The following is a 19,823-nucleotide window of genomic DNA, read 5'->3' as shown; positions in this document are numbered from 1 at the left end:
ATATAGATTTGAAAATTAATGAGTTTTTAGCTTTTTTACTATATTTTTAAACGATATAATTATCCCATTCATTTAATTTTGAAATATTTCTTGATTAGACGATTCGGCGTAAAGCAAAACAACTCTGTAATTAAGTCTCGAAATGTAAATATGTACATGGCAAACAGGGAGATCTCTTTAAAGGGCAAAATAACATTTAACAATGAAAACACATTTTTTCAACGATTTATTATCACTGAAATTGACACCTTAAGATTTTAAAGGCACATTTATTTAAGCAGAATTAATACAAGAATTTTAAATTTAACAAGAAATAATTTGGAGGATAGGTTGAGAAAATTTTAAAATTTAAAATGCTTTTGATTTGATGAGAAAAAGGTCTTGTATTAAAAAGTTAGTAAAGATTACATAAAATAACAATTATATTGCATAACAAAAAATAATACATCAATAATACACATAAAAGTTAAATATTAAAGCAAATTAAGCAATACATTAAAGCTATATAATTAAAAGTCATACAATAATGACAAAATACTGTTTTTAAAATTTTTTTTTTATGAATAAAATTAAGCAAAGTGCAATCATTTACTGCAAACATAGATACAATAATTGAATTCACATAAAAGTAAAATATTACTATCTACTAGTGTAGGCAAACCTACTTAAGAGATAGGTCTACTTAACCTACTGTGATTCAACTGATAGTTTCTTTGTAGATTGTTTAAGCATCATCTTCCACGAAGATATCAATGATCTAAAAAAAATAGTTATTTAATTATTGAGTGTTCGAAATTTAGATTTATCTATAAATTAAAACGAGAAGTGTTTTACTAAAGTAGGTAATCACAGAACATAAGGGGGAAGGTAGTCTTAAATTCCTATGCCTTAGGGGCTTAGTACTAAAATATAACCTAACCTGTTCACAGTTATAAACGAAAACTACCCCCTGGGAAAGGGGGTGGGGGTTTGCTTATTTGAACATCCATATCGAACCCGGCCCCGCCTTAAACACAACTCCTTATTTCAAATTTTTATAAACGAAGCCTCATTTGGGAGTTCTAACTCTGCATGGTTCTAACCCTACTGTTTTACTAACCCTTACTTAACCTAAGCAGATTAATTCATTCAAATATATGTTTCAATATAGGATCTACATTGATTGAGGCTATGATAAAAAAATATTGTATTAAATTTTAGATTGTATAAAATTCTAAAAACCGAACACAATTCAATAACTTAATTTATCATATCATAAATTACAGAAATAATGTGCAACTATGTAAATTTTTAAGTTATGAATTATCTACAGTGCAAATTATGTTATAAATGTGAAGTCATTTTAGTGCAAATGCCATTTTAAATTTTTTATTTATCTTTACAATAAATGTTAGGTGTAATAAAGTTTTAAAATACAATTTTATTTCTAAAATACATATTACTAATAAGTATTGAAATAAAAACATTGTTTTATAAGACTTAAATAACTTTGTAGCCTAGGATTATAAAAAAAATTAGACATCTGCAAAAAAGAATATTTGCTTTAGAAAAAAAATATCCTATAAACTAAAGTATCGTGAAGTTTTTATACACATGAGGGCTTAGAACCGGTTCTAATCTAACAGTTATTAATCAACTTCTAAGCCATACTGAAAATAATGTAATGGACGCACAAAAATGGGCTTTTATTTTAATAATTACCTTTATGAGCTTAATACGAGAAAAAACAAAATTTTTATTAATATTACTTAGCCTTGGTGCATACTTACTCTAATTAATTAATGTGAGTTTTAACGAATTTATAATTAATTGAGACTACTATCTGTTATTTTAACTAAATCATTTACTATTCTTTTCTCACTCTATTCAGCAGATTCTGTAAGATCCACCCACTCAATCAGCTTTAAAAATATCAAATTTGTATAAAAAATATAATAACACTTTTGTTCATTTTTTCAGTAAAAACAATGGGCAAAATCCTTAAATATTTATTATACAATCACAGGAGAATAGGATTTAAGTGGTTACACTGACAGTGCAAAATTTGGCGTCGATTTAACTTGCTGATATGGACCTCAAGACGTCCATCCAGTAAAAGGAGAGGGTATATAATAAAGGGGTGGATGGTATCATTATGTTTACCAACTGCGAACATCACTTTATCTATGTAAGGTTAAGGAAGTCCTTTGTTGGCCTAGGAGATTTCATTGGATTTGGCCAATAATGAATTAGTTTACTTCTATTGGTATGTTTTTTTTTTTTTTTTTTTTTTTTTTGGGGGGGGGGGAGATCCACACTGCTAACCTCTGCTAGTTAATCTTATATAAAAATCTAAATATAATTTTTGTACTTAAAATTGAAGTACAAAAAGCCAAGATTATAATGTGTACAAGTTACAAATCCTATAATCCTGAATTAAATATTTATAATGCATAAAACCTAATTAAAATACATTTCCTTGAATAATTTTATTTAAAAAAGAAAACTTGTATGTATTCTAATCCTTTGAATTATATTAATATATGTATGAAAAAATTGTAAAAGTATAATTAATTTTTCTTTGTATGTAATTTTTTTATTTTTAGTGGTATAATAATTTATGATCATTATTACCTATACAAGAAAGTATTCATATTCATATGAATTTATAAAATATTCTTGAATACTTTTAGTAGTATATTTCATTTTAATAGCACAGCTTTTCTACGAATCTACATAAAGGTATGTCTTGCATTTCTTTTTCATCAAAGTGGTCTGTATGTATTTGCTGTGCTAATTAAGAGATCTTTCTTTGATATCTACATATATCCTTACTGTCATATTTGTATTGGTAAAATAAAAGAAAACAAGGATGACAACATCCATAAGTAGCGAAGCTTAAAAATTATGAATATATATGGGGAAAAATCTACTATAGAGCAGTGTCAGATATTAATCATTAAACTTGATGAAATACGGAAATCACGAGGCCTTTAAAATCACGCAACTTTTTAAATCAGGAAAACTTTAAAATCTATGGTAACACTTTATTTTTGTCCTATACTATATACAATTAAAGCCATAATTAAAGTTAAATGTAAAGAATAATAATTCTTTGAGGGGAGTAAAATGATGGGTTTCAAAGGTTTCAGGGGGGTAATCTAATGATTTTTTTTTAATTTGAGGGGATAAATGAGGGATTTCAAAGGCTTGTGGGGGGTAATCTAATGTTTATAATCTAGGATTTCAAAGTTTGGGGGGAGGGGGGGGGGTAAACAATCACCCCTTTACCCCCACCCATGGATGTATATTAATGTTACCTTAAGAGCCAACATCTTGCTGAACTGTTCCTGCCCAAGACAGGCATTCACAAACTCCTCGTTGGTGATCTTACCATCAGCATCCTATATATAAATAAAGTTAATCTATAATACAAAGTAGCTTGATGTCTAACCGTCTGTCTGTCCGTCTGTCCCTTAAGATCTCGGTAACCAATAAATAAAGTTAATGGATATATACAATATACGTGGATGTCATGACAGGGAAAAATTGTCGTAAATTTAGGTTTCTAACATATGCATGATTTATTGGTTTGTTTCTTCATCAATTAGGAGGGGAGGGGATGGAGAAACTTTATTTTAGTCAGCTACACGTTTCACTTTATCAGAGTACATGATAATTTAGTGTAATATCCAAGTAATAACAAATAACAGTAGCTGACTTATAGAGTGTCCTCATTTTTAAAGAACGATAGAACACTAAAGTATAATTTGTGTCTCTTACAAAATGGCAAGCTACCAATCCCCCAAACAAATTGGAAAATCGGGATAGCGTGCTTTATTCCCAACCGCCTGGCTGAGGCCCTAACCCTGCGGGGGCCTTTAACTAACCCTGTTCACATTATAACCTAACCTAACTTCAGGTAAAACACTAACGGAACACTCTTTCTCTCATTTTTGTTAATTCAATATAAGGGGGGCAGTGGTTTGTTTGCTCGCAAGACGCCTTAAAGGAAATCTCCGTATAATTGAGTGGGAGTAGAATGAAGGTTTTATCATATTTATCTAAATTTATTTGAATGTCTCTTTTGGCAAATGTCAACTGTAAATGCATTAACAAGAATCTGATAACTTTTTATTCGAGCATACAGGCGACAAATATGCAGTTTCTTGTCAAATTAACAAGGATGATAACATCAATAAGTAGCAAAGAACAAAAATCATGGATGGAAAAACGTTATTTCATAACAAATGTTAAGTGGTAATAAAAAAGAGATAAATACTAAGAAAGAGAAAGAAGGATATACTTATAGAAGATTAAAATATCAAGGTCTTTAGATTTTCATCTATCTTAAAAAGCACCCGAGAAAATAACATAATGTTACGGATGCACGAACGGACTGACAAAGATAATTATAGAGTTAAGTGGTTACCAAAAACCAAATGTACACAAAAGGAATTAGCTACTAAAAGCCTAAAACCTTAGAATGGCTAAGGCTGGGGGTTGCTATAGTTAATGCTCAGTCTTATCTTTAGGGCTTATGTAAGCCAGGCGGTAGACAGTAATGCTTTTGTAATCCGCGTGGCTGAATGCGGTAGCCAAACCCTGCTAGAAATCTAAAGATTAGGAAAATGAAGCATTGACCCAAATTTTCTGGTTAATTAATCTAATTGTCTAACAAATGTTAAAGGGACTGTGAACGTAAATTTTTCTCATCTTAATATCAAATCTTAACATTACCTCATTCTTAATATCTCACAGATAGAGCAAAACGCGCTTTTGTTTGCTTAAAAAAACGGCTTTTTCCGACGATTTTTATAAGGTAAAGGGAAAGGAAGAAATTTTCCGTATTATATAAAATGTGCATTAAATTGCTTTTTTCTTCCATTATAGCTAAAAGTAAACTTTTTCACATAGTTCCTGATTTTTCCTAACGGTTAAGCTGACTTTTAACATAATCCTTGCTTTAAAACAATGTATAGTTACTTAGAAATTGATAAAATAAGCAATATTTTTTATGGAAAACCAAATACAATAACAAATCTAGAAACAGGTTTTTTATTAGTATCCAATTAACTTTAGATGGCCCATCTCTCGCCCACCTTTAATTACAAATTTGTAAATAATAAAGACGCAATATTTCTTTACAAACAGTCTGATAAAAGTGTAAACTAATTCTCCAAAGTGGGTTATTTATTGTCCAACTCAATAAAAAAGGATATTATTATTCTAAATAACCTATGAGATTCAACCCTTTGTAGACAGTGAGGTATTTTTTTGTCAATAATACGAATTTAAAATAAGTCTTTATTACCTAATTACTACGTTATAAAAAAACTAATTGGCAATTTTATATCATAAAATAAATCCTTAACAGTAAGTAAATTGTTTCAACTATATATGACAAGTTAAATATCCCTACAAACATTATAAGAAACATAAACGTTCAGATTTTCCCTGTTTTTTCCTTTTTCCCTCCCAAAATACCATAAAATCAAGGCATTATTCCTGGATATTTTTGTTAATAGGACGTTTTTGGTTGATCAGTGTAGTGAAATGTGCTTAGAAAATGTTCAGATTTGATAATCAGATGAGAAATTATTACGTTCACACTCCCTTTAATTGTTAATTAAATACATCTGTTTCAAGTTTAATAGTGAAAGAAATAATGCAACAGTGGAAAAACGTTCCTGTCACCACTAACTTTTAATTAAAAAAATAATAGTTTATTTGAAATCATGTTTAATTGGTGGAAGAGTTATTTACAAAATGTAAAAATTGTTAGGATATCTGATTTGTAGATAGCGAATTCATTTGCAAAAACAATTTATAATAAATAAAGCCTATATCCCTAAGAAAGGTCACCTATAAATAGTTTAATTTGCTACGATAAAGCCTTGCTGCGGTAAATAAAAATTTTTATTTTAGTAATATTTGATTAAAGACATGTTGCTAAATAAAATCTGCTTAATTCAATCTTAACCCTTTACAGTCGGGCCCCTTGCCGCACCTTAATCGGTCGGGGGGGGGGGGGGGGCGTTCAACGCCCCCCCTAATTATCTCAGTTCCTATTAGAGCTAGAGGGCTAAATTTTTTTGTGTAAGTCCCCTGTTTGATAATGAATTTTCGACCTTTTATAAGTCTAAGTCAATTTTCGCTTCCTTCACCCTTTTATTTAACAACCTTTGTTTTTAGGTCTTTTTTTATTTAAAAATTTCAAACGGCTGTAATTTTCTTATTTTTGAAGCTAGAATAAAAAATTTTTCCCAGAAAATGTTTATTTTTATGTAAATTTTACATTAGAAATATCAAAATATAAATTTCAGTGGCCGCAGCTGTACTTGGCATCTGCCAGCCGCCGCAGTCGGCGGCCGGCGGGAAAACGGCGGCGGATCTTCATGAAATTTTAATACGTTATGTAGACATGTAAGAAAAGCTTAAGTTTAAAATTTGAAGTCTCTAAGTCAAAATTTGCGGCCACAGGAGCATTTTAAAGATTTCTGGAGACCTGGAGGATCAGGACCTGCAGGAGCATACCTGGAACCTGAAATTGACTTGAACACCTGTATTTAATATGAGGATATACTACTAGAGTATATTTTAGTATTTTGGTAAGATAAAATGCTTTGTTTAAGTCAAAAACAAATTTTTGTTCTTTACCTGGATGACCCTGCCAGGTTTGCTGGCATCCTGTGCCCGCCAGGATGGAGATATTCAAAAAATTCCAACTCTCAGTTATGTGTCATACCCATACTTAAAAAGTCAAGCAGTTTGGGCTCTTTATCTTTCACACACAGAAAATGAGATAGAAAAAACCGGATAGGGGGGCGTTCAACGCCCCCCCCCCCCCGACCGTTAAGGGTTAAGTTGGGCGATTTATTGTGTCTGATTAACTATATAGAGTACCTAATAATTAAACTGTTATACCTTCTTTCGAAAATTTGAACAATAAATATTGACATGAAGTAGCTTGAGTTTTTTACTGGGGTTAGTAGTAGGTAGTTGAGATATTTAGAAGTTTGATATTCTGTTATACCTTGTCCATCTCAGTGAAGGCGGAGGCAGCGATGAACTCCTTGGAGGCCTGCTCAGGGTTGTCAGAGTTGATCAGACCATACATGTCCTAGAAAAAATGTAAACTTGTCACCATTTTAGTTGGTTTTCCTCAAGGTGCCTATTTGATCACAGTAAACCCTTTTTCATCTTATTTTTGAAATAAATTAATAGTAAAGGGATGGTAGTTTTTCTTCTCGGGCCTAACCTCTGCGAAGGCAATGATCCTACTGGGAATATATCCTAAACCTGCGGAGCTACTCTATTCCCAATATAACCAGATAAGACAAAACTTCAAGAACACACTTCCCGTTATTTTCAATTTATTTAAAAATAAGCGTAAGGGTTTTTTCTGTTAATGCTAGGCTAAATAAAGAAAACCGTCGCCGATTTTAAAAAAAATACTTAATGCTAAGTATATTCCTCTATGTTTATATTTTATCCTTTTAATAACGTCATTTATTTAAGTACCTATAAGTATATTTCTATTTTCTTGTACAGTATTTTGGAAAAACAGTTTTTAAAAAAAGATAAGAACTTTTAAGGCTGCGTCAACGTTCAACGTCCGAACGGCTGAACGCATATGGATAAGATCCTACTCAATAATTTTAAAGCTTTCTTATACCGGATATAACATAACATAACATGTACGTTTTGCCGTTTGGCCGTTGCCAGCCTTTTGCCATAAAATGTGCCATATTCTTTGTTAATTAAAAAAATTATGTATTATTGAACCATTATATTTTTACCCATAACCATAATATATATTTTACTATACAATATATAGAATTTTATATGAAGTTCCATGAAAATCAATAAATATTGAAAAGACTCTTGAAAATTGTATAGTTACTTTATACCTTAACAATTTACTTTACTTTAAATGTAATTAAAACCAGGGATCTAAAGGGAAAAGACAATGACCGATAAATTGATGTACATCCCCAATGATGAAGCAAAAATTTTCCCTTCTGTAGATTTTAATCAGTGGTTGATAAGTTTGGACACTCATCTGAATGAACCAACCAAATTCAATAAAAGTACCTAAAGTTGTTAAATACGAATAAGAAAACGTTATTACAAAACTTTGGGGACTAGTGTAATAAACAGCTAGATGTCCCCTCCCTCCCTGAATTAAAACAGACGGACAAAATATTTCCCAAAACATTTATAAAAAAGTTTCAAAACTAGAAATTTCTTTGTTGATATTTTCTGTTTACATTCCAATCACCTAAACTATAGTTGGACAAAACATATTTATGATTTAATTTATCATACTTGGGTTGAGGCACTTTGGCTTGTTAGACTAAACAAATCCTAAAATTTAACATGTTCATTATTTGAATTAAATATTAGAGGATGTACAAAAAACTTACTTTAGTCTGTATACAATTCGTTGGAGAGTATATTTATTCTAATTTCATTACAATAAACTTGGTTAGAAAACAAATAAGAAGTAAGGTTATTGTCAAACGCTTTTATTTAGTCTTAAGTACAAAACATATCAAATTTATTGATATATGAGTCAACACGTCTTTGGTATTGGGAGGTGGGTAGGTGTTCCACAATCTCTCATAAAATTAGGCACACCCCCTTAATTATCATTTCTTCTCACCTTGATCAATCTTGTCAGCTCCTTCTTGTTAATGGTGCCATCACTGAAAAACAAATTTCATGATTAGTGGAAAACAATTTTCAAGATGGCGGCTTATTTTGGCGCCAAATAATTCGCGCGCAATTAAAATCTATGATTTTCGAAATATGTATGTAGGAAATATGTACATATTTTATATTTAATAATCAGCTCTGCAGTAGATATATAAAAAAAAATAGGTTAGGTTTATCAGTGAATAACTGTACAATTTAAATTTTTGTAGAGGTTCATTTTTCGAAATATTTTTAAAATAAACATTCTAACCTGTTGACGTCGAAAACTCTGAAAATTTTGGAGAGAACCTCCTGTGGGGTTCCATCAGACATAATGTAGAACACAACCTAGAACAAGTATGACAACATTAATAAGTAGCGAATCACAAAAAATTGATAGACAAACAAATTTATAGATGTTTAGTTTCAGCAAAAGCTTGATCAAAATTAAGATCATTAACTTTTAAAGCATGGACGACAGGCAGACGGACAAACAATTTATAGAAAATATTTCCATCTTTCAATGAAAATTTCAGATATCTGTCTTAAATAGCTCGTTTTGTTAAATAAAATCATGGACTGACTGACGGACGGACGGAAAGACCAAGTTAATTAGTTGCAGAGTTACAGATAGATCATGGTAGAACGAACGAACAAACATTTCAACATACAAACTTTTATATTTCTAGAGTAGTTGCGCTATTATTAAATATATTTACCATGAACTCAACAAAGTCAATGACACCATCGTTGTTGGTATCATAGATCCTAAAATATAAAATTAAATCATTCTATTTATAAATCATTCTATTTTAAATTTGACAAGCAAGAGATTCAGGCCTTAAACTAAACTAAGTGCTAAGACCATGACGAGACAATGGCCTATAAACTGTAAACTTAGCTAATATATCCTGTCAAAATGTTTTTTAAATCTTACCAACAAAAACTTAGGTAAACCCTAGCTAAACCTAACCAAAACCTTCATAAACCCCAACCTGACAAATATTAACAAACCCAACCAAAACCTACGTATTCACCCAACTTAAACTAACCAAAACCTTTAACTAAATTTAATAAAAAAAAACAACAAAAAATTTAGCAAACAAATAAATTCAATTTAATTAAATCTTAACAAAATTAACTTGACTCAACCAAAATCTTCTAAAACAATAAAATTGAAACCTTTAAAAACCGACCAAATCTCTCATAAATCAAAATAAACCAGAACACAACCTTTATAAATCTAATTTAACCTAATTAAAACCTTCACAAAAATAGATAAACCTAACCTATCACAAAAAAACCTTGGAGCAATCCCAATTTAAAGTTTTTGTAATATATTTAATTATGATTGGTTTTCTCGTATTTATTCGAATCCGGTGGATAGGAACCGGTTCTAATCCATACGAAAAAACTATGTCTAGCATCGTATTATATCCAGCTTTCTACGAATATAGAAATGTACAATCATAAGATTAAAACCAGTTTTTTTAGCCGGCGCCTTTGGCACCTCGGGGCTAAAAAAACTAGTTTTAATCTCATAATTGTACTTTCTATATCCGCGGAAAGCCGTTTATAATACAATGCGAGAAATAACTATACTTTCATGCATATTAATTTCCTTGTTGGAATAATTATTTCCATAATTGAGTTGTTTTTTCAATATTATAATTTCATAATATTATGATTGTACTATTTCATGATAAAAGTTTACTAAGCACAAAAAAATTAGTAATTGGTGAAAGAAAACAGGTAATTCCGCTGAAAGTGCCAAGCGAGCACAGAACCTTTCCCATTGTTTTTTTGAATAGATTAACATATTATTTTTGTTTTCTTTAATGCTTAACTCCCCGAGAGACCCCCCCCCCTAGATTTTAATTTTTATGGAAGGGGGATATATTATGTGCTCTACAAGGCACTTAAAAGGAAACTTCCAATATGTGTAGCTATTAAACCTATTAGTTATGCATTTTAACACTTTTGCTAAAGATGATTCACATTCAATTTAAACTACGCATTGCCTTAGTTTGATTATACAATTTTTAAATCTGTAATAAAATAGTACAGGTTCTTGTAGCTAGGATAAACAAAACTGAAACTCTTTTGTTATTATACAACATGCAAAATTGCTACCACCCAGAATCTAGTGGGATAAAACAATAGCGATAAATTGATATTCACCCCCCCCCCCCTTCCAAAAAAAAGTACCTCTTTGGTAGTTATTTGTTTAAAAGTTCAGACATTACTAGCTTTGAACCAACCATCAAAATATAATAAAAGCACCAACAGTTTTTAAGTCAACTAATAAGATAACATAGTTGTAAAACTTTGGGTACCAGTGTAATTTATAGTTTAATATACCCTCCCTCCCGAAATAGCGCATACTCAAGAATTTTGTTGTATTGTGTATTACTCAAGTATTAGTAAGAAAACGATGAAATCATCAAATTTAAGATGTAGTTAATGATTCTTTCTTCTAGTTGCCGTACAAAGCGGCCAATAAACGAAAAAGATTATTATTAAATAGCCTTAATTATTTGTATTGCCTGTTCGTCGGTCCGTAACGCTATAGGGGAAAATGTGATTTTCTCGGCTGCTATTTAAGTTAGACCGCTAGTTTTTGAGGTAAAGGTCATCCAATATACATTGTAACTTACTTGGCCCGTCAATCTGACGGTCATGCTACATAAGAGATTTACATTTATAATTCATTACGTCCATTTGTCCTCCATGACTTTTTGGTACTTCGCTACTTTCGATATTGGCTTCCTTGTTTTAAGTCTTTTTCATACACAACAAAAATGCATGCCTATGAAAAATTTGCTAATTTTTATTTGCTGTAAATTAGGCGAACATATTTTGATTATTCCTAATTGCCAGGGAGGAAAGGGACATTAGGCTGTTTATTAAACTAGTCTCCAAAGTTTTATAATAGCGTTTTATTATTCATTGGCTCAACAACTTTGGGAACTTGTATTATATGTTTGTTGGTTGGTTCATTTAGTTGAGTATCCAAACGTTTTAACCAATGATTTTAATCTAAAGAAGGGTTAACTTAGTGCATCATCATTGGGAAGGTACATCAATTTATCGTATATTATCCTATCTCTTTAGATCTCTGCCTAATTGCGCAAAAACAGAAATTTTGCCAACATTTGCTAAATAATTACATAATATAATTGCAATCATTAGATAGCAACAACGTAAAAAGGTCCATCAGATTTTCATGTAGCACAGCAACTCTCTATCACTAGAATATTATAGTCAGGGATCTAAAGGGATAAGACAATGGCTAATAAATTGATGTTCTTCTCTAATGATAATACACACAATTACACAATTAAAGGTTGAAACGTTTGGACACTATACTTAATAGACCAACCAATTAAAATTAAATAAAAGTCACCAAAGTATTTAAGCCAACGAATAAGAGAACGTAATTATAAAACTTTGTGGGCTAGTTTATTAAACCGCCCATTGTTCTAATTATAATATCTCCAAAAGTATGTTTAAAAGCTTGTCTATACGCAAAAGTAACTTTTAAAAAAGGGCTACATCTATATTTAAATGAGCACAAATAAATACGGGTTGACTTAAGGACAAAGTGAATTATTGAGCAAATTTTCAGCGGTCACAAAAAAAGAGAGGAAAAAGGAAAGATCAAGTAAGTTGAATACAGGATGCTCATTGCTCAATGGTTAGTTTTTAAAATAATCTGCATTCTATCTTAAATAGCAGTAGTGTTATGGACGAACAGTGTTAATTATCAAGTAGATTTGAAACTAAAACAGTAACTGCAACTTAATCTTGTTTATTAATGGATTTACAATTTTTAACTTTATAATTCTAAATGAAATATTTGTCTCCAAATCTATCCTTTTTTTTAAAAAAAGTTCCTTTTTTTGTATTCATGCTCTTTAAAGTTTTGCCCAATTTTCTTTTAGCAAGCAAAATTTTTAGTTTTGTTATTGTTTTTTACTGCCTTATTCATTCTAACAACATTTACTAGCTCTCTATTTTCATGCAAGGAGGTTGGGGACTTGTACCCAAAGTATCAATTTGTAGCCTCAAAAACTTTGGGTACTTTTCTTGAATTTAGATTAGTTTCAAAATAGTTGTGTCCAAACTTTTTAACCAATGATATAATTTTTTGTCTTATCCCTTTAGACCCGTGATTGTCAAGTATACAAGTCCACATAGGCAAATATACAAGCCTATATTTTAAAGAGTAAAGCTGCTCTATAATTTTCTGTTTACGAATCTATAACAGCACAAGCGGCTTGGCCACTAGCATACATAGACGGAAGGATATTAAATACCTTAATAATAGGTCTTAAATATAAGAATAAAATAGCCTTAAAGACACAATAAAAACTGTCCCGAATTTGTATTAATTTTGAGGAACACGACTCCAGTTACGTCATATTTTTCTTTCCCGAAAAAGGGAAGGGGGAAAGAAAAAAAAGGGAAGGGGGGAAGAAAAAAGAGATGGGAGAAGTTTTCCCCATCTCTTTTGAAGAGATTTTCTTCCCCCCTTCCCTTTTTCGGGAAAGAAAAATATGACGTCACTGGAGTCGTGTTCCTCAAAATTAATACAAATAGAGGACAGTTTTTATTGTGTCGCCTTAAACCATTCCGGTACAAGTTCTCTGGAATGGAAAACTAACTTGGTTCATTAGTCATTGAGATCTTAAAAGACCAATTTTATTACTTTATATTTTAGGACTAGCTGCTACGCCCCTAAAGGCCTCTAGAGGCACTTTAAATGTTTGTTGTTTTCTTTCAAATATATAATTTGAGAAATAATTGTTTATGTTGCGTTCAAGTCTCCACACAAAAATTTTTCCTCGATTTTTTTGTGATTTCTCTTGGGAGGGTGGTGGTACCCTCCCTCAAAATAGTTATAAACCTTCCCGGGACCTATTAGAAGCTACCCTGTTAAGGAGAACCCGATCGATTCAGCGGTTAGCGAGATCTGTCGGTACAGACAAACAGGCAAATAATCATTCTTTTAGTTTATTATAAGGATTTAGAGCAATTACTTTACTAGATTTGGATGTAATTATTCTTGTTTAAATACGAAGAAAAAGTGATAGATTTTAGAAAACGACACTCCTTTATTTTTTATTCAACTATTTTTACATACAGGATTACATTTGAATGTCTAATGAGTTTTTTTAAAATGAAGGTTTGTACTTTCAACAATGACTGAGCACAGGGGCGTCCAAGCTTTTTCATTTTGGGGGGGTGGGGGTAAAAATTTTTGGGGTGCTCATTTTTTTTTTGGGGGGGGGGTAATCCTTATATCATAGAGGTAATTTTTTTTATTTTGGGGGGAGGGGTAAAAATTGAAAATCTATAATTTTGGGGGTGCCTACGGCACCCTTAAATTCTTTTTTTTTTTTGGGGGGGGGGGTAATCACCCCTTTATCTCCCCCCCCTTGGACGTCCTTGATTGAGCAATTATGAATAATGTCAAATATAAATAATAACCTATTTTACCCAAATATACGACGTTTTAGGTAAATAAAACACCCAAGAGACAACCAACCTTTTTATTCCACGAACTTTGTATGAAAATCTTAACTATGCATTGTAACGAGTTGCGCCAGTTTATGAGCCAAGGTATTCCTCTAACACTTACTAATGGAGTCAAACGCTAGACATAGTACCATTATTACTAGTATTATTTCTAACGTCTCTAGTATGACGCAACGTAGTCGAGGCTTCAAATTGACACCTACCCGACAGCAATTCGACACGTTATCAACTACACAGTAACCTATAATTCAAGTCATTAAAAACTTCATTGATAAGAACAATCCAGTCTCACTAGCCGTTAAATAGACTTAATTGCTATGACGATTTGGGCAACCTTTCAAACCATACATTTCCTATGGTTCATAACCGGTTTGTATCCGGCGGAAATTAATCAGGTTTGAAGCAATACTTATTTTAGATTGAAGAATAATTACCTGAAAACGTGGCCTTCCATTTTGGACGCGTCTTTTTTTGGCATAGCCTGATTTTTTTAATAATTGATTCTAATTTGCATTTTTATACCAAACTCACACATTAAAAGAGAGAAAACTACTTAATGTTAAAAAAAAGCTGAAACCACAGTCCAATTATTTAAAAATAAACCCTAACTATTTAAATTACATAAAATATCAGACTTTCAAAAAAATTTTAAATTTTTTTTGAATCATTACGAAACGTATGAAGTATATTGTTATATTTGTTTTTTACAGCAATAAAACTTAAAAGTAAACAAGCTGAAGAAAGTTGTTATGGCCTTTTGTTTGTGAAATAGGAGTAGAAGTAAGCTAATAAATCAGTTTGCAAATAAATATTCCTTTTAGAGATAAGAAAATGAAAATATAAAAAAAGATGTTATACCTCGATAATAATACACATAACAGGATAATAGTTTTTTTTTATCGCATCGTATTATGAGACAGCTTTTATGATTTTTATTTTAATAATCGTGGAAAATTGTCTGTCATACGATGCTGTACATGATTTTTCAGTGTGGCTGATAACTGGGTCGTATCTAGCGGACATTAATCGGTTTCGACGACATACTGGAATAGTTATTTCTCGCATCGTATTATAAACAGCTTTCCACGGATATAGAATGTACAATTATAAGATTAAAACTAGTTGTTTTTTAGCCCCGAGTTGCCGAAGGCTAAAAAAACTGGTTTTAATCTTATGATTGTACATTTTTATATTCGTAGAAAGCTGGATATAATACGATGCTAGACATAGTTTTTTCGTACAGAATAGAACAGGCTCGGGGGCCATACTAAAAAATCATGAATCGTATCGTACAAAAATAATTCTTTTACGAAAAATTATATATTTTTTATTTTACTATAATGGCGCGATAAATACCAATTCAAAATCACGTTAGAACTTTTAAAGTACATTTCTTATATCTTTACCTATGCAATTATGGAAATAAGATATATTTTCCAGTTGTTAAGCAACAAAAAATGTAAAATTATTATGTTAAAATGTCATGATATAATCATATTTTTCTTTACACTCTGCTAATAATTCATTTTTTTCAACTGTTATGATTGCTCTTTACATGGAATGCTTTGGCTTGTTTAATCAATATAATATATTAAATCTTTAGTATTCCATTATGGCTTCCAAACCGATTGATATCCACAGGATTATAACCGGTTCTCGGTACTAAAAAATCATGCATAACAACGCATTAAAGTACAATTTTCCACGGATTTTAAAATTTAAATCACAAAACTAAAACCCGTTTTGTTAGCCCATGCCAAACCTAATAATTTTTCCTTTTAAAATCCGCGGAAACGATACGATAAATAACTATTAACTATGTCTTTAAATAAACACTAGCGGCTACGCCCCTAGAAGCCTCTAGGGGCACTTGAGGAGGAGAAAGTCGAATTTAATAATTCAACTTCTTATTTTAGATTTTAAAAGAAAAAGTAAAAAAAAAAATTGGGGGGGGGGGGGCGGAAAAAAAAATTGTGGGGGGGGGGTGCCCCCCCCCCTCATTTTAAATTTTAGTTAAAAAAATAAAAAAAAATTTTAGGGGGGGGATTTTTCATTTTTTGGGGGGGTTGGGGGTGTCCCACCCCCCAAGAAAATAGTTATAAACCTTCCCGGGACCTATGAGAAGCTACCCTGTTAAGGAGAACCCGATCGGTTCAGCGGTTAGCGAGATCCTTCGGTACAAACAAACACACAAACACACAAACACACAAACACACAGACACACAAACACACATCCTGTTACTTTATTATAAGGATTGTAAATCAAAGATTAGCTGTTCGTATTAATAGACAGCTTTCCGTGGAAAGTAAAATTAAAAGTCATAAGATGAACTCCAGTTTTGTTGGCGTTAAGGGACCGCTTCTAACCCAAATGAAATTAATTGGATCCGAAGCAGTACTGCATGACAGAATTTAAGATAAGTAAAAAAATCGATGAATTGAGGCTTCCCATATATCAATCCGTTTAAAGATCTTAAGGAGCAGAATCTTAAGTTTAGAATCAATTTCCTTTTGCATCATTTCTCTGAAGTCTTTTTTCTTCATCTTTCCGTTGGGATGCTCAGCAACAAAAGCATCAAACTGCTCACGCACCTGAAAAAATCAAAATATTCAGGCTGCCCCGAATTCCTTTTTTTTGGGGGGGACCACAACTTTACCCCCCCCCCCCCCTGTTATTTTCAATTTATAATAAAAAGTTTAGATGGAAGAGGGCTTACTGTGCTTTATTAGACACTGTGATGGGAAACGCTTTAATTTAATTGAATGAAAATAGAAAAATAATAAGAAAATAATATATGTGATTCATGAATTGCTAAGATTTAACAGACATTTGTTTACAAAAGATGTTATTGTTGAATATGACTTTTCATTTTCAAAAGCGACGCTTTTCTATAATAAGGGCCGATCCGAACGTCTTCCATAACGGATAGCTTTTTTCTTGTGAATTTAGGCATGTTAGAATAGTCCTATCGATTTATGTTTTACATTGTTAAATGGATGTATAAAACTTTAGCTTTTGCAAAATATAGAAAAAATATCAAAATATAACCAAGCAAAATAAGATATTGCTTTTAAATTTCCTAATTATGCTTAAATGTATAAAGGCAGGTAGAGTTTTGATGTATTTTTTATACACATGTAGTTTTATGATGTCTGGAAAAATTGCACTTTTCTCCCTTACTGTCTGGAAAAATTAGAAGATTTTTTGCAATGTCATGGTTGCCAAATTTGCAAATTCAGTAAAACTCACTTTTCATTAAGGTTAGTTATTTATCACATTCTAGACAGCTTTCCTCAGATGCCAAAATGAAAAATTACAAGATTAAATCATGCTTTGTTAGCCCCGAAAAGCCTAAAGGTCTGGGCTAACAAAACTGTTATTAAATTTTAATTTTGATAATCATCTAAAATTTCTGTAATATGATGCTATATATGAATTTTCATTAGGCATCAAAACCGGTAATCGGTTTCGAAGACATAATAGAAAATGATGTCAATTGGTCAACATTTCTTTATTTTAATAGGAAAAAATAGAGATAGTAGTAAATGAAAGTTATTTCTAATAGCAGAATAAACTTGGAAATTTCGTCAAAAAAGTCATAACAATAATGATAAATGATTTAAATTAAAAGAGTTATTTTTTTTAAATGCGCGAGATAATGATATTTATTTTTCTATGGCACAGAACTATGACGAAGAATTGTATTTTTAGTGAAATTCTTATCAATTTCATGACGTCAGAATTTTATTGATTGACATTATTTACACTTTGTTATAATTAAATATTGATTAAATTAGCCGTTTTACAAAAAAAATATTTTCTCCTCTTTAAACTAAACTGTTGATAAGGATCTTATGCCTAGCTTCCATATGAAATTATGAATCCCCATTCTGTAAAATTATTACACTTTCCTGACTGAACAAAATAATTGATGTGTACCAAAAATATATATAAGTAAGTATTAAAGCATAAAAAGATTAATCTCATAAAGTAGTCTGAAAGTTAAAGATGATTTTCTAAAAAAAATAATGGATCCTTAAACTTTCCACAATAAACCAAAATAATAAATAAAACCATATGACCCCCAAACCTTTTACAAATTGCTGTACCTGGATGGCACGCATACCACTGGAGGCACTAAAAGTAGAACTGTACCTATACAATTTGAGACATGAAAACTGTACCTGGGTGGCGTCCAAACCGCTGGAGGCAGCCAGGGCCTCAGCCTGCTCCTCAGTCAAAACTGGCTTGCCGTTCTTGGATCCCATCTTATTTTTCTGAAAAGTTTTGAAACTTTACATTAAGCAAAATATTTGCATTTTTACTATAAAAAAATATATCTGTAAAAAGTGAATAAATTCCCAATTACTTAATTTGGTTTTAGATTATCAAGAGTATTACAGTTTAATATTATTCTTTAAAAAGAATAATTTTCTTGAATGTTAATATATTTTTTTATTTATAGTTAAGTCAATAAAAAAGATAAGAGTGTGAAACATAAAGTAAATAATGAATAACTTAATAAACATGAATATGTTCAAGAACTGAGAAACATTTCTATTTCATAATAAAAATTTCATTAGCAAAATCCATTCACTATTTGGAAATGGCAAAAATATGCAAATTTTATTAAACTTTTTGTTTGGGATCCATTTATCCTGGCGGACACAGAAACCATCCAAAATCCAGGTAAATCATTAAACTTTGGGGACTAGTATGATAAACAGCCCAATGTCCCCTTCCTTCCTGGGCTATGACGGTTCATAATCATATAAATGTTGTCATCCTTGTCAAAATATTAGAATCATAGAACAGAAAGAAAGTACACTCCCATTTTGAGAAAGGTTTCTAATTTATGTAAATTGATTTTTAAAGCCCATACAAAAAAAAGTTTTAGTGCTGTTTTCATATTAACATAAAAATAAAGTCAATACTATAATTTACGAAGCCCAAAATACATAACTTTTGCACCATGTCTTCTTCCTGTGACGTCATATTCTCCATCTCTTTTTAAGGGATTTTCTTTCCCACTTCTCCTCTCATCTCCCTCATTTTATGACGTCACAAGAAGACGACGTGGTGCAAAAGTTATGTATTTTGGGCTTCGTCCTATAATTCATTATGAGAACAGCATTCAAATGTAGATATTAGACGAAAAACAAGTTGGCATTTTTACTTTAAGCATTCAAACTTATGTAGGGAAAGTTAACTATAAAAATATTGTCTTGTTCTTGTATATAAAAGAACTTTAATATGACTTGACCTCTGACTTTAACTTTCCAGTTAGATAGCTCTTATAATTAATTTAGGCATGTTAGAATTGACCTATCGATTTTAAACTTTACATGATGATTTCTGTAACACTTGAGTATGATTTAGAAAGTATAGCAACTCTATAATCGTTACCAATAAAGTACATAGGTCCTTTTATAACATGTTGATTTAAAAACTTTTTGACAGCAATTTTCTTATAAAAAATCCTTCTTTTCATCTAATTTTTTAAATTATGATTCCTAAAATTTTAAGTTATATTGTTAAGTGCGAAGCAACTCTGTAATTAAGTCCTAAAAATGTTAGTATAGCCTTAAAAAAGAATCACGTT

General features: G+C 31.0%; 1 protein-coding gene across 2 annotated transcripts; it reads right to left on the bottom strand.

Annotated features, from left to right (window-relative positions):
• Positions 1-249: 249 nt before the first annotated feature.
• LOC145327025 (neuronal calcium sensor 2-like) lies at positions 250-18,544 on the bottom strand. Of its 2 annotated transcripts, XM_080170505.1 has the most exons (10): positions 18,406-18,544; positions 16,731-16,812; positions 14,655-14,703; positions 9,399-9,447; positions 8,951-9,027; positions 8,648-8,690; positions 8,311-8,349; positions 7,016-7,102; positions 3,300-3,383; positions 250-757 (listed from the first exon to the last, which is right to left on the bottom strand). In XM_080170505.1, the coding sequence occupies exons 1-10, from the start codon at positions 18,487-18,489 to the stop codon at positions 725-727; spliced, it is 627 nt and encodes a 208-aa protein (XP_080026631.1). In that variant the 5' UTR covers positions 18,490-18,544; the 3' UTR covers positions 250-724. The 2 variants fall into 2 exon arrangements, with proteins under 2 accessions (XP_080026631.1, XP_080026632.1); XM_080170506.1 differs by lacking the exon at positions 8,311-8,349.
• Between the last annotated feature and the right edge of the window lie 1,279 nt (positions 18,545-19,823).

Source organism: Acartia tonsa, chromosome 8, assembly GCF_053477335.1.
Source record: "Acartia tonsa isolate MP-2025a chromosome 8, ASM5347733v1, whole genome shotgun sequence".
NCBI classification, from domain to species: Eukaryota; Metazoa; Arthropoda; class Copepoda; order Calanoida; family Acartiidae; genus Acartia; species Acartia tonsa.
The sequence above is the reverse complement of the archived record's forward strand: the minus strand, read 5'-3'. Positions and strand labels throughout refer to the sequence as shown.